The 14,306-nt window shown below is 32.4% G+C and overlaps 1 protein-coding gene across 1 annotated transcript; it reads right to left on the reverse strand.

Annotated features, from left to right (window-relative positions):
- Positions 1–4,336: 4,336 nt before the first annotated feature.
- On the reverse strand, positions 4,337–6,836 carry LOC140438516 (uncharacterized). Its single transcript, XM_072528177.1, has 4 exons — positions 6,437–6,836; positions 5,955–6,110; positions 4,958–5,132; positions 4,337–4,745 (listed from the first exon to the last, which is right to left on the reverse strand). The coding sequence occupies exons 1-4, from the start codon at positions 6,659–6,661 to the stop codon at positions 4,408–4,410; spliced, it is 894 nt and encodes a 297-aa protein (XP_072384278.1). The 5' UTR covers positions 6,662–6,836; the 3' UTR covers positions 4,337–4,407.
- Positions 6,837–14,306: the final 7,470 nt, after the last annotated feature.

The following is a 14,306-nucleotide window of genomic DNA, read 5'->3' on the forward strand; positions in this document are numbered from 1 at the left end:
TTGATTTTAATTTTAATTCTTTAGCTAATCCATTATATACTTTTGATATTTGATATGTAAATAAATTTTTGAATTGTTCTGTACGTGGCGGAGCTGTAATTGTATTTTTATATCTTGTATTAACATTATGTATGTCAGTTCTGTATATAATTTTTTTAAAAAGATATGCTGGTAGAGAGTTTTTGATAATTTTGTGGAAAAGACAAGCAGCATGTAGAAATCTTCTCTTTTCCATGTTCAACCATTTAACATGTTTTAATTTGTGAGAAATAGGGTACTACAAATAACACTACTTACCTAAAAATCGGAAATAGACTATCAGAGCCAATAAAAGTAACTAAACTACTAAGACAAGAATGCAGTATGTCACCCTTACTGTTAAATTTATATATTAAGGCAGCCCTCCAAAATTGGAAAAGCCACTGCCAGGGAATGGGAATCCACATAGCAAATGACGTACTGTTCTCCCTGAACTCTGCGGGTGACCAAGTCGTCCTAGCTCAAGATTCTTATGATCTAGAATTTATGATAAAGCGTCTATACAGAGAATATTTAAAATGGGGGTTACAAGTCAGCATGAAGCATAATAATTAGTTATCAATTCAGATGCAAGCTTTGCATTCCAAGAGGACGTGGAAAAATTTAAAGATTTAGGTGCACTCATTGCTAAGAACGGCTTGGTAGAAACTGAAATTAAACACCGAATTAACCAGGAACGTAAAATTGTAGGATGTCTGAGCTCCTTATGGTGGGATCGCAACATTTCCAAAAGGAACAAAAAAAGAATAGGGCAAACCATGGTTGAATCACTTCTTTGTTATGGCTCTGAAGTATGGACAATTAATGCAGACCTTAAGAGAAGATTGTTGGCAGTTGAAATGGCAGGAAAGGAAGACCAACGAATCTGTAAGTAATAACATGAGTGCTACAGAAACGGTCATTGACAGAATAGAAACAAGAGGTTCAAAATGGTTTGGACACCTATTGAGAATGCCTGACGAACGTTGGCCCCAAAACTTCACAAATAGAAGCCTCCTGGAAGAAGAAGAAGAGGTAGACCTCGACGCTCATGGAATGAAGGAATTAGAAGAGCGATGGAATCGAAAGGTTTGGAGGAGGAGCATACCATGGACCGGGAGAATTTGCGGAGGAGAACGGGAATACAGCGATAGCCGTCTCCAAAATGTACTGTATTTACAAGTTGGATTAATGTCAAAAGTCAATAAACTTATTTTAACCTTCAATTGTGGCTTATTCCCATTAAAATAGTAATTACTTTAAAATGCCACAAGAAAATAGCTTCAGAACAATAGATAAAATCTAGATAAAAGAAAAAAGTTCCAAAAATGTCGTCAGCCTTGCAGCGCTGAATCTTTGACACTGTAATCTTTAGTACTTTAAATTAAACTAAAACCCAAATTTTAGGGACTCAAAATGGAGGTAGCATAAAAAAATTTCAAACCCCTCCTCAGACAAATTCTGGGTACCCAACTGTGTCGAACTAGCAGTTGGAGAAGATGAAAATGAACTGCCTGTACTTACAAGTTTAATGAACTCAGTTCCTGGGGGAGAGAATGTGAAAGCAGCAAACCTGCAGGAGTGGAGGAAGACATCCTAAGAAAATGCTGAGGATAAAAGGAGGAAAGTGATAAAGAAGAAGAGGAGTTTATACCTGGTGGACGAGTGACTCAGGAAGCGGCCTTGTGTCACGTTAATGAACTTCTAGAATAAGTAGAGCACCAAGACGACGCGCTACTCGCTGAAAAACTGATGCTACTAAATGCTGCTACTACTGATGCTAATAAAGTAAGATGTTTCCCTCTCAAAGAAGCGGAAACCAGTGACAGACTACTTTCAAAAAGTGTAAAAATGTAAGTACAGTTCGTCAAAGTTAGCTCTGTCTTTCAGTTTAAACTCTAGCGATGCGAAAAATAAACAGAGAACGCATTCGGAGTAAAGAAGATAGCAAATGCGTTCGGATTTTAAAATTATTTTATTATGGAACTACGACTGGGGGAGGGTCAATTGAACTCAATAGTTATTGAAATTTAAATAATTAGGAGTAATTATTCCACGTAATATTATGCGATAATGAAAATTATCGATTTTTATTGTTTTTAAAGATGAAATATATTATAAAAGATTGATATTTAGAAATTTTTATTAATAAAATCATTTCAAATTTTGTTTGCTTGTACAGAAGAATATATTTAAATTTATTTTATTTCATTACGTTACACACATATAAAATACACGTTTGTAGCAAGTCAAAATAATATATATATATATATATATATATATATATATATATATATATATATATATATATATATATATATATATATATATATATATATATATATATATATATATATATAATATAATTTAACAACTTGAAAACTAAAGTTTATCTGACTATGGTAATCACCAGTTTTTAAATTTGATTTAAATTTTAAGTAGGAATTTTTTATGAACCCCATTTCTCCTCCTGCATGAACTATTATTAACCTCTGTCCTTTAGAGATAGTCTTACGCAAACGATCGTGAATGTGTGACACGAGTGGATGAATGTTTCGTCCATGTATACTATAGGACGATTTTCGTTTCTGTACCTCTTAATACTTCGCAAAAAGCTATCCTTTTTTGTTGGATGTCAGGTTTTTCCATAAGCAATTTTTCTTTGTCTGAGTTTTTCGCCAACGGAAACCAATTTTATGTAATACTCTTCGTAAACTTTCATACGATCCTGTGTAATTAATTTCATTAACAAATTTCCTGTGTATGCCTCTCAACGTAGGAACTTTTTTTTCGTGGACGTGAAAATTTATTACAAATCTCCGAAGAATTTCCTTATCCATATTATCCAACTTAGTTTTGGTCGAACTTTTTTGTCTTTTAATATTAGGTGTATGAAGCGAATCACTTTCACCATCTTCAACTGATCTTGTTTCCTTTGAAATTTGCTTTACAGAACCAACACTAACACCCGTTGCGCGCGAAACACGTTCTTGAATTTTCGTTAGTTCTATTATCGGATGTTTAGCCTCCGCTTCTCGTTTCATAAAATATATCACATTTGCTATAATTTAACGAGATTGACTACTCAAAACTTTACGATGAACTTTTGATTTAAATTCCATTGTAACGGAACCGGATTAATAAGTCCTACACCAGTGTAATTGATATGCGTCTGATCTGTTTGCTTCTGCTAACAAAATGGAACTGAGTATATTCGGGCTACTGACGGATCCTCCCCTCCAAATTTATATTCTTGTCAAAACTCAGAGACATTGCAATTCTTGACGAGCTGTACACATTGAAAATTGCAAATTAAAGCTTTAATTCTCTCAAACCCACGGATAAACGGGAGTTAATTGTATTTTAATAAAAAAAAAACAGAATTGCAATTGCCCATAATACCAAAAGAAAGACCTACACATATGTTAAGAAGGACCTATACATATGTCAAAAAAGAAACCTTAGTAAAAACGGAAATAACGGATACAACTACGGGAGCGTAAGGACGCATAGGTAAGTAACTGACCTAGAGGTCATGTTCGCCATTTATTTCTACCAAGTACATTTAACAAAAGGAAAAGAAGTTACACAAAAAATGAAGGTGGCAGAAAACACCGAAAAAAATATGGAAATGTTAGTGGAAGAATATTAAGAAAAGGCATATGGAAATGTGACTATTTGCGAAAATAAAATGATCAACTGGACAATGTGGCAATCCTGATAAAAGGACGCAGGTGATACGAGAGTAAAATTAAATACTTTATTGGCTGCTATTCCCAACTTTTTTTTCAGTGTCTGCTTTAACCACAGAATAAATAACAATCAGAATGCCCACTCTCAGATGCCGCCTTTGAAGTTTGTCAGCACGCGAACGCCATGTTTTAGACGGAAACCATGATACTATACGGAAACATTAGACTTGAATTGAGAAATTTGTGACAGGCTACGACAGAATTGTAATTTAAATTTTTAGAGATTAATAATTTAGTACATTTGAAATAATTTAATCTATTCTTCAACTAAAAGTAAGAATTAAATAATGCATATTATGTCTGTAGTTGCCGTAAATAAATTAAACCGGGTTAATTTGTCTATTCACACCAGATAAAATGTCTACGTGTACTTATTTTTTCAAGCAGAGTGGGCATTCTAATTGTTTATTGTTCTGTGCTTTAACTAATAGTTATAAAATATGTCAAAAGTCAATGTCACTGTCAATAAAAAATTTAAAACATGAAATATTTAAAAAAAAACAATATCAGGAAGAAAAAGAGGATTTTTGTTTCTTTTGAACAAATAAAAAAAGACAAATACTACATATGATAAATACTTTTTATTTAAAAACTTTAACAAATACTTTTAAAAAAGTAAATCTCTTTATAAATACTTTTATCCAAACACTATTTTCCCAAATATATAAATTACCAGTCCAGTTCCTACACCTCCTAAAAATCCTGTAAATAAGAGATTGGATGCTTCTTCATGTGATAAAGGCATGTCTAGTTGCTGTGTTTCATTGTTATTCATGTGGTTAATTACATTCCTCAATACTTTCTTATTGATTAAAATATCCTCCCTGTTGCTTCTTTCTAATTGTTTAATATCTTGCATATGATGGTTTATTGATTCAACAATACTAGTTTCTATGTTGCCAACATTTATGGATGAAATTTTCTGGTCTATGTAAAGTTTTAGGTCTTGCCTCCAAAAGAATGTATATAAAAAAGCTTAAAATAAAAAAAAATTGTTATAGTTAAATATCCAATTACAATTTATTTGGTATTAAAATTCAAATTTATGAATGTATTCTTTAAATCTGGTATTCTGTGAACATGTTTTCAACATAAAATCAGCACTTTTTGTAATAGTTAAGTGTTGAAGGGCTTTAAATATATTAAACAAAATTATTTTTTCTTTTATCAACTATTTTTAATCTTACCTAAAAATGATCCAATAATACTTAAAGTTAAACCAAAATATTTGCTATACTCTAGCTGGGACCTTTGTTTTTCTTGTGAATCTCGGACAGCATTGGTAAATGCAGTAAAAAGATCTCTTTCAGCCTGATCATACTCTTGAAAGGTAGCTGATACTGAACGTTCCAAATTTAATACCTAAAATTAAGTCATTATATGTTTTATTTATTTATTTTTTTTTTGTTAATTTAATTTAATATTTGAAAAGTTGGCAGTTTTAAATTTAAAATATTCTGATACCTTTGACACAGTATGGTCTTGATTTAATGTTATCTAAATAATAAATGTTTCTTTTTTAACCACACTCAGTGTAAGAGTTATGTCAAAGAAATTTAAATGTCTTTAATTACCAATCATGCCACATTGGAACAAAAAATTGAAAGTTGACTACATTTGAAGAAACTCATTGATAACAGGAGAAATTTAATGGATTTTTTTATATTTATCTTTTGATTTGTTGTTTAATAATTATAAACAAACCTAATATTTTCCAATACTATTAAAAATAAACAGTAGAAACTTTTTTTAATTCTTAAGTATCACATGTTTAATCTGTTTCATGTATAAGGTTTATATGGTTTGTCAGGATCGTTATGTAATAATTCTGGAGTAGTTTCTTTTCACTCTATTGATCCTAGCAGTATTCCCATGTAAGTTTACCAGAAGCAGGTTCTAGTACATTTATATTTATTCATGTTATAGATAATAGCAAGAGTATAATGTTTATTCTGATTTTTAAAATGAATGTTAAGTTCAAATTCAAATAATCTTATGGCTTACTCAGCATAACCTTGACTTTGTTTGATTGGTTCCTAATCAAATTCATTATTGTATTTTTAACATCTTTGCTATGCTTCTATTTAATCAGTCATTGTCAGTTTCTACTGTTGTAGAATTGTTAAAATTTTAACTAATATATTCAATATATATGTGTATTATAAGATATAAATATAAAATTACCTCTCTTTCTCCACTGATAAGTTGACAGTAAACATCAAATTTCTCTTTTCTATCAATATGTTGAATCTGACTTTGTATTTCCTGAGCTTGCTGTCTCACCTCAGTTAATTGTCTATTAAGTTCTCTTCGTTTGGTCTGAGTTGCTAAAAGTTGATCCTAAAAACAATTTTAACGGAAATTAAAAAAGAATTCAATTCAGTAAGGACCATTTAGTTCTAACAAAGAATTTTGACAACTATTCATATATAAATAGAACGAAGGGAAACATTAAATGGCTAGATTAAGTAGTATAAACTTTGATAAAAGAGAATATGTAATTGTGGAACAAAATAATTGAACAATATAATAAAACAATAAACATTGAACAAGAAAAGGCCAAAACTGAAGAATGAAATAAAAAATATTCAGTTGAATTGTTCAATGACATCTTAATTTGATTATTGTATTGATAATAGCAATAATCAATCAATAATTAAACTTACTTGCAAAGAGGTGACCCTATCTTGATAAACTTTTACTTCATCTAAGCCAATTATCTTGGTATACCACTTGTTTAAATGCTCTATTCTTTCAAAAACAATCTTCCTCTGATCCTTTTTAAGTTTGTCTAGATACTGGGGAGCTTCTGCAAGTGCCGAATTTAATACTTTCTTTAAACTCTCCAGATTCTGGTTGTTGATTGCTCTTAAAAGTAAAGTAACTCTCATTTTCGGTAATTTATTCTTAAACGATATCACATGGTTTGCTTTATATTTGTGCTTGTTAGAGGCTGTATTTGTATTATAAGTTATACAATTCTACAATTACTCCATAGATAACCTACGGTATCATACATTTTATTTTTCAAAACAAAAATAGGTTATGTTCTTGCTGTCACCGAATGTCACGATACAGCGATACACGTAGATCTAAAGCGTATCTTACACTTTACACTTACACGCGTATCGTATCAAATACATCATAGGTACCACCAATCTCCTCATGGTATATTCAACAAGCTCGTCCCTAGCTGCTCAATTGCTTCCCATAGTTAAATTATATTCCGTGGCCCAAGGTTTCTGTCATTTAATTATCTTTGTCAACTCTGCCCACATATTTTCGATGGGGTTAAAGTCTGGACTCCAAAAAGGCCACGGAAGAACATTAACATGAGTTTCTTTCAACCATTCTCGAACAATTCTACTTGTACGCACCGGGCAATTGTCATGTTGGAAGATGAAGTTCTTATTGGAGAACTCTTGATCCCTGATGGCAACACTGTGTTCTCAAGAATATGTATGTAAGATAATCCTGTTCTTTCTTCAATATGAGAACGAACGCCGAGCCGGGGCTTCAGCACTTATTCATCCCCATACGTTGACCGAGAATCGTCATCCTCCACTATTTCTTAAATGATGAGTACCTATACCGTTTATCAAACCTATGATTTCTCGGTCTATAAACTTTTATTTGACCGTTGCTTCATCCGAAAATGCAACATTAGACCAATAGTTGTCTTCACGGTTTATGAATTCCTTACAAAATGTAACTTGTGATCCTCAGTCAAAACAGATTTCCTTGCAGCTACACAATTTATCAATCCACTTGCTTTAATCCTTCTACGTGCAGTACGAATGCTGACCGGAAAAGCTTTCTCTTTGCTAGCTTTTCGAGCTGTGGCAAAAGAAGCTCCTCTCAGATAATCTACTAAAAACTCATCTTGTTGCATTTTCCATATGACTCACCTTCAAATCGGCAGCAACTTACCTTAGTGACCAACCTTCATCAAGTTTGGCAAATGCTCCTGTTATTTGCGCATCATTCAAATGCATTCTAGGCATTTTGTACGCGTTTAATACCTTTTTATTTCATTTTTCAATTGCACGAAATTTTTGACAAGCACTTCTGGAGTTCCTATTGTTCTGTGATATACCTAGTTTTTACGTTTCGTCTAGTTTCGGGATTAATGTTAGATGATGATCTGGAAAAAATCGTGACCTACTCAAAATTGACGACTAGTACTCTTTAGACTGTTACCATAATAACACAGAAGTGATATCCATAAGGCTCTTTAATATCGTGGTTTCCGGTGCCTTCTACATCTCAATGCCGTTGACTAATTTAGTTCTTTCGCATTCTGAGTCAACATCTCAAATTCAACAGACTGGGTTATTCTTATTTACTGATTCAACGAACGGCTAATCTGTTAATGCTGATGTAAAGGTCCTACTAAATACCGCAATATCACAAGAAAATTTTGTGTAGGACATTCTGTTTTTGTACAAGTAATGTTGTTAATATATCACTGCCTCAAGACTTGTATCTGTCACGGTTTAAAAATAAAACTACATAATAGGATATATTTTTTTTATTATTCAAGAGATTGTTCTACATTTTTTCGGCAAACCACAAAAATTTCACAAGACAATTTTAAAAATATAGCAAAAATGATAACTGTACTTTATTACGTATAAAGAATGGAATAAAATTGCCCGACATATTCACGCGTATATTTTTTTAAAGACTTACTATTTCTTATATAAAAAAGTGTAGTATTTGTATAAACATCAGAACTTTCTCGATCACAAAGAACTATTATAGGGTAAAAACATAGCAGGAAGAATGATTTCTACATTCGTCTTTATATAATTTATTTCGAAAACTGTTCAGTTCATTGAAACACCTTGTTCTAGAACAGGTGTTGTCATTGAGAGGAATATATTATTATAAAAGCTATAGCATAAAAAGTTCAAGGTTATTCTGTTTACGAAATCAGGACCAATAATAATAATGGAGCATTTTTCTCATCTATATTTAGGTAGGTGGTATGCAAAAAAAAGAGACAAATCGAGATGCAAGGTGTTGCACGTGCCGGAATCTTCTCATCTTTTTATCGCCAAGTTGACCAACATATTTTGTAGTAGAGTACGAAAAATGGACAAATGATGCGAGTTTTCCATTGCTTGTAAAAATATAAACAAGAAGTTGCAGAGAATTTGTCTTGTAATGCAATGTTGCACGTAACAAGTCATTAAAAGAGGCATCATGTAAACGCATCAGTAATAATGTTAAGATTATTGTAATTCAATTACAATGATTCAATTTTTTTAATTAAACAATTTTAAAATTAATTATTTTACTAACACAATTTCACAGTTTATCAAAATAACCATTTTACAATCAATCAGAATTAAATAATCAAAGAAGAGTCAAATACGGAGACCTGAACAATTTTCTAAATTTCACCCATTATTTGACTTTTTCGGCAAGTAAATTGATTTCAGTTTTTATATTTTTGAACATTATCACTTTTTAAAACATGTGTTTTTTAATACCAAAAGTAATTTATTTGTATGGTCGATGCTTTTTGTGATTTTAAACATTTTGACTACACAAGTAGGTACTAAATAGAAAATGTTTTTTAGTACTATTTGAAACTCCCAAAAATTACAACTACAAAGTATACTGAGACCTTTCTGTTCTTATAGACCAACCAGTGGCACACAATTGACCAGATCTCATACTATTTAATACACTAACTAGACAAACAATCTTGTGGCGATATCTAACAAGAATAATCTGCGTATTAAATGTAACGAGTTGAGATCCAAATAAGAGACAATGGAGAATGGAAAGTACCCATACGATACGTATTATCCTTTCGACTAGTGGTGTTATCCTGACGAACCTGTTAAAGACCAACACGCAGCCTGGATCGTAGCGAAAATCTCTATAAAGACCATATAAAACGCGGTACTGGTGCTATGGAGTAAGAGCCATACGACTTGAAACAGGATATTATTCAAGAAGAGTATTTTTATTTATGGGAGACTGTTCTCTCCGAGCAAGAGTTATACCCTAAAAAGTATATATATATATATATATATATATATATATATATATATATAAGCGAGGTTCCTAAAGCTTTATTTCGACCACCATCGTGTTCTGTCCATCCATTCGTCTTCTTTAATGGCTCTATCTCTCATTATGTGCCGTACATTTTCTTCCCAGGCAACTGAAGGCCTTCTCCTTCATCTTTTTTGTTGTGGTATGTAATTTAAAGCTTTCTTTGGCCATCTATCTTCATTCATTCGCTTCACGTGACCATACCACACTAGTTGTCTCGCTTCAATTCTGTCTACACTTTAATATACAGTATTTGTCCTCCTTCTAATATCTTCATTGCTGATATGATCTTTTCTGGATACACCACACGCTCTCCTTAGAAAATCCATTTCTACTACTTCTATTCTTTTTTTATCTTTTTGTGTGATCTGCCAAACTTCTGCCCCATAAGTCATAATAGGCTCTACCAAGGTTCGATAGATTGTCAATTTCGTTTCTTGTCTAATATCTTTAGACCATAGTAGAGAGTTTAGAATGTTTACCGCCTTTTTTCCCTGCTGCGTTCTGTTTTCGATGTCTCTTTTGGTAGTGCCTTCTTTAGATATTATAGATCCGAGATATTTATATTCATTACATGTTTTTGTGTTTCTAATTTCTAACTCTGGATCTTCTTTATCATCTCCTATTTTAAGATACTCTGGCTTTGACATATTCATACTGAGGCCCCATTTTTCATATTCTTTCTTTAGTTTTCTAAACATGTAGTCCATGTCTTCCTCATCATTCGCTACGACTACCTGATCATCTGCGAAAAATAAAATTGTTGGACATTTACCACCGCCTATCTATGTCTATTCCCATTCCGGGTACTTGTTTCCTCCACTGCTCTAACGATGACTGAATATATATTTTAAATAAGGTCGGAGATAGACAACATCCTTGTTTAAGCCTCTTTGTTATTGGAAATAATTCAGATATAAAGTTTCCTTCTTTAACGACACTTCTTGCATTTTTGTATATATTTGCGATAGAATCCACATACTCTCTACTGAGACCTACTTTCGTCAATGTTTGAAACAGTTTTTTTAAAGGTACCGTATCGTATGCCTTCTCTTAATCTACAAACAATAGGTGGGTAGATAGATTCTTTGCCTTGGGTTTTTTGATTACCTGCTGCAGAACTAATATATCATCAGTGCACGATCTTCCTACACGAAATCCATTTTGTTCTTCTATGTCTTCGTATTCTGATTCTATTCTTTCTTTTATTATTCGACCGTACAACCTCCCCACTGAGCTGATAACAGTAATTCCCCTATAATTAGAGCATTTGCGTTTTATCCCCTTTCTTGAATATTGAGCTGATGTATCCAACATTCCAATCATCAGGAATATTTTGTCCTTTTAAGCATTTGTTAAATAGTTGAACCAACAGCTCGTGTAATATTTTTGGCCCATACTTTACCAACTCAATTGGGATGTCTCCAGGTCCTGCTGCTTTACCATTTTTTCTTTATTGATGGTGGTCAGCACTTCTCGGTTCTTCTTCTGAGGACCTCCTCATCTGTCACTCGATAGAGTAAGTCATCTTTTTCCAATGACGCAATAGCTCTCTTCACTATCTATTCATATGCATAAGTGACATCAAGAGGTGTGGTACCTATTGATGCAATAAATCAGACTATCAATAAAAAGATCGAGTTTCTTATAGAAAAATAAAAAGTTTTATCTGGTTGGCGGCCGTTGAACAAGATATGTATAATAAAGTTATTACAATTAGTATAGGGGAGACTGGGGAGGGTTGAGCCATAAATATTACATCCATAACGAATATTTAAATAAATTTATTTTTCTATTTAGTTAATGCTTAGTCATTGCTTCTTTGTCGTTATTTAAGTGCCATGTCAACTCGAAGTAAGGAAAGTTAGAGTGAAAAGTTGTTTTTGAGGCTAACGATGTAAGTATTTATCAAAATGTATAAGGATGCTTTATTTACATTATTATGTTTAGAAATATGTAGACGAATTATACGAATATGATACTTATTCAACATACTTTCATGCATTCAATTATTTGTTAGGTTATGTGTTAAATGAAAAATCGTAATTTATTGTGGCTACATGTACGAGAGGAGGGATGAACATATTTTATGTGGGAGGCTTGAGACATGGCTTTATGAGAATTTCGAAAAATATTTAATGCACTTCATTAGATATTCCCGAGTCGACACGAATCACAATGTATGCTGATACTAGATAATCATCATAGCCATATTTCGCCAAAAGGGCTTAACATCTGTAAAAACAATGGAGTAATACTACTCACCATTCCACCTCATACTAGCCATAAGTTACAGCCCTTGAATAACAACGTTTTGGGCCATTTAAAAGATTTTATAATGAAGCAGCCGCTAACTGGATGGTTAACAATCCTGCACAGCTGATATCCTTAAAAGAAATACCTAAACTTGTGGGAATTGAAAAAAATGTTATTAAAAATCCTTTATTGTATACCTTTTATAAAGGATTTTTAATAAAATTTTTGTTATATATGGTATACAGCCAACTACAGGAACTTAGAGTCCTTGTGGATTTGTGGGAATTGCTTACAATGCAATACAATCCAGCTGTATTTACAGATAGTGATTTTACCAGTGCGGAAATTATAGACAGGCCAGATCCATCCCAAGCTTTAGACTACAGAAAATTTACTTTTGGCTACCCCTCTATACTTTCCAAAATAATCCAAATACATTTGTAAGCCCTGAGGTTATAAGGCCATTTCCGAAAGCTCTTCCCCGTAAAAAGAAAGCTGGAAGGAAATGTGGGAAAACACGATTTTTTTCGGGGGAAAACCCCCGAAAAGAACAAATAGAAAAAGAATTTGAAGAAAGAGCTAAGAACAAGGAAAAGCAAAATAAAAAAAAAGGAGCAAAGGGTGGAAAGATTAAAAAAAATTGGCATTAGAAGATGAAAAACAAGTGCCAGTTAAACAAAATAGAATTGAGATAGTAATGGAGGCCTCTGAACAATCTAACGATTCTTTCAATTTTTGAGTTCTGATGAGTTAACTGATATCGAGGAACATATTGAACAAGAAAATGCTGAAGGAAGCTTTATGAATCAAGAAGTTTGTAAGAATGAGTATGTTCTTGTACGATTTTCTACCAAAAAGACTTTCCGACATTGTGTTGCTAAAGTCATAAATATTAATGGCAACGATTACGACCTATTGTGCATGAGAATAAAACCTCCGGGATGCAAATTTGTTTTTCCCGATGTTGCAGATTAATGTTGTGCACCGAGGAACGATCTTGTTCACAGCTAGAACACATAGGACTCTTTCTTTTTCAGTTGATATTTTTAAATATGAAAATTTATTCTAATTAGAGACGTACTATTTTGGCATATTTTTCAAATGTTTCTATTTTTTAATTATTGTTATTGCAGGGTTATATAATACCTAGTTAAATCCGTAAAATAGTTTCGAAACACATGATCCTGATGAGCTTTATTAAAGCGAAATACGTATAAACAGATACATAGACGATTTGTACGTGAAATGGAATCTTTACTGTCTTTTTCATTTTATTCGGATCTACTCTGTATGAGTACAAGAAACCAATTCGCTAACGATTTCTGCTTAGTTGAGGAGACATGTCGTGGAATGCAAATTTTAGATTCCCCATGTCTCTATTAACATCTTTATCAACGTCTGGCTATGCCTTGCAATTTATAGAAGGCTCAGATTAAGGCAGTTATGTGAATTGTGTTTCGAAACTATTTTACGGATTTAATATCAGATGTCGCTATTGCGTCCGTTTCGAAGCCATTTTATTGTTGCTTCTTAAGACAGGAAAGATCTATTTTTCACGTTGAGAACGCCTATGAATAACTGTTCTGATGAGCTTTATTAAAGCGAAATACGTATAAACAGATACATAGACGATTTGTACGTGAAATGGAATCTTTACTGTCTTTTTCATTTCATAATACCTAGTTACTTTCTTTAATAAATTTGATTTTAACTCATGACTTTATCGTTACCTACTACTCTTGTCTACCCTCCCTATACTTGTCTCAAACCTCCCTTCATAAGGGAGGTTTGAGACAAGTGCATGTTGTACTTAAATCATGTTTTTTTTGCTTAAATAACAATTTTTAAAATAATCATACTATTGCGTTAATAGTTATTTAACCAACAAGTGTATTAATAAGGGCGATTAACAATTGAGATATTTTAACGCGTGAGCGAAGCGAGCGCGTTAATGTTCGAGATTGTTAATCGCCATTTTAATTCACGAGTTCGTTACAAAATTTTTCCGTCGACCGTACTTTTCAGAAATAAAAATATCTTAAATTTTTATTTACTTAACGATAAATAATGACATACAATGACAGACAGCCTACTTACAGCGGCTACTTCATTTTAAATAATTTTTTAGTGGGAATATAATATATAGGTATATGTTTGGTTGCCTACACCACAGGTCACTGCCAATCACAGAGCGTTAAATGTGGTTAA

Source organism: Diabrotica undecimpunctata, chromosome 4, assembly GCF_040954645.1.
Source record: "Diabrotica undecimpunctata isolate CICGRU chromosome 4, icDiaUnde3, whole genome shotgun sequence".
Classification (NCBI taxonomy): Eukaryota; Metazoa; Arthropoda; class Insecta; order Coleoptera; family Chrysomelidae; genus Diabrotica; species Diabrotica undecimpunctata.

Bases quoted from the DNA above. Each gene is read 5' to 3' on its own strand.
- LOC140438516 (XM_072528177.1), bottom strand. From the start codon at position 6,661: ATGAGAGTTACTTTACTTTTAAGAGCAATCAACAACCAGAATCTGGAG. The intron at 6,111-6,436 runs GTAAGTTTAATT...AATTGTTTTTAG, and splicing joins ATAGGGTCACCTCTTTGCAA to GATCAACTTTTAGCAACTCA. The intron at 4,746-4,957 runs GTAAGATTAAAA...TTTTATTTTAAG, and splicing joins TATTATTGGATCATTTTTAG to CTTTTTTATATACATTCTTT.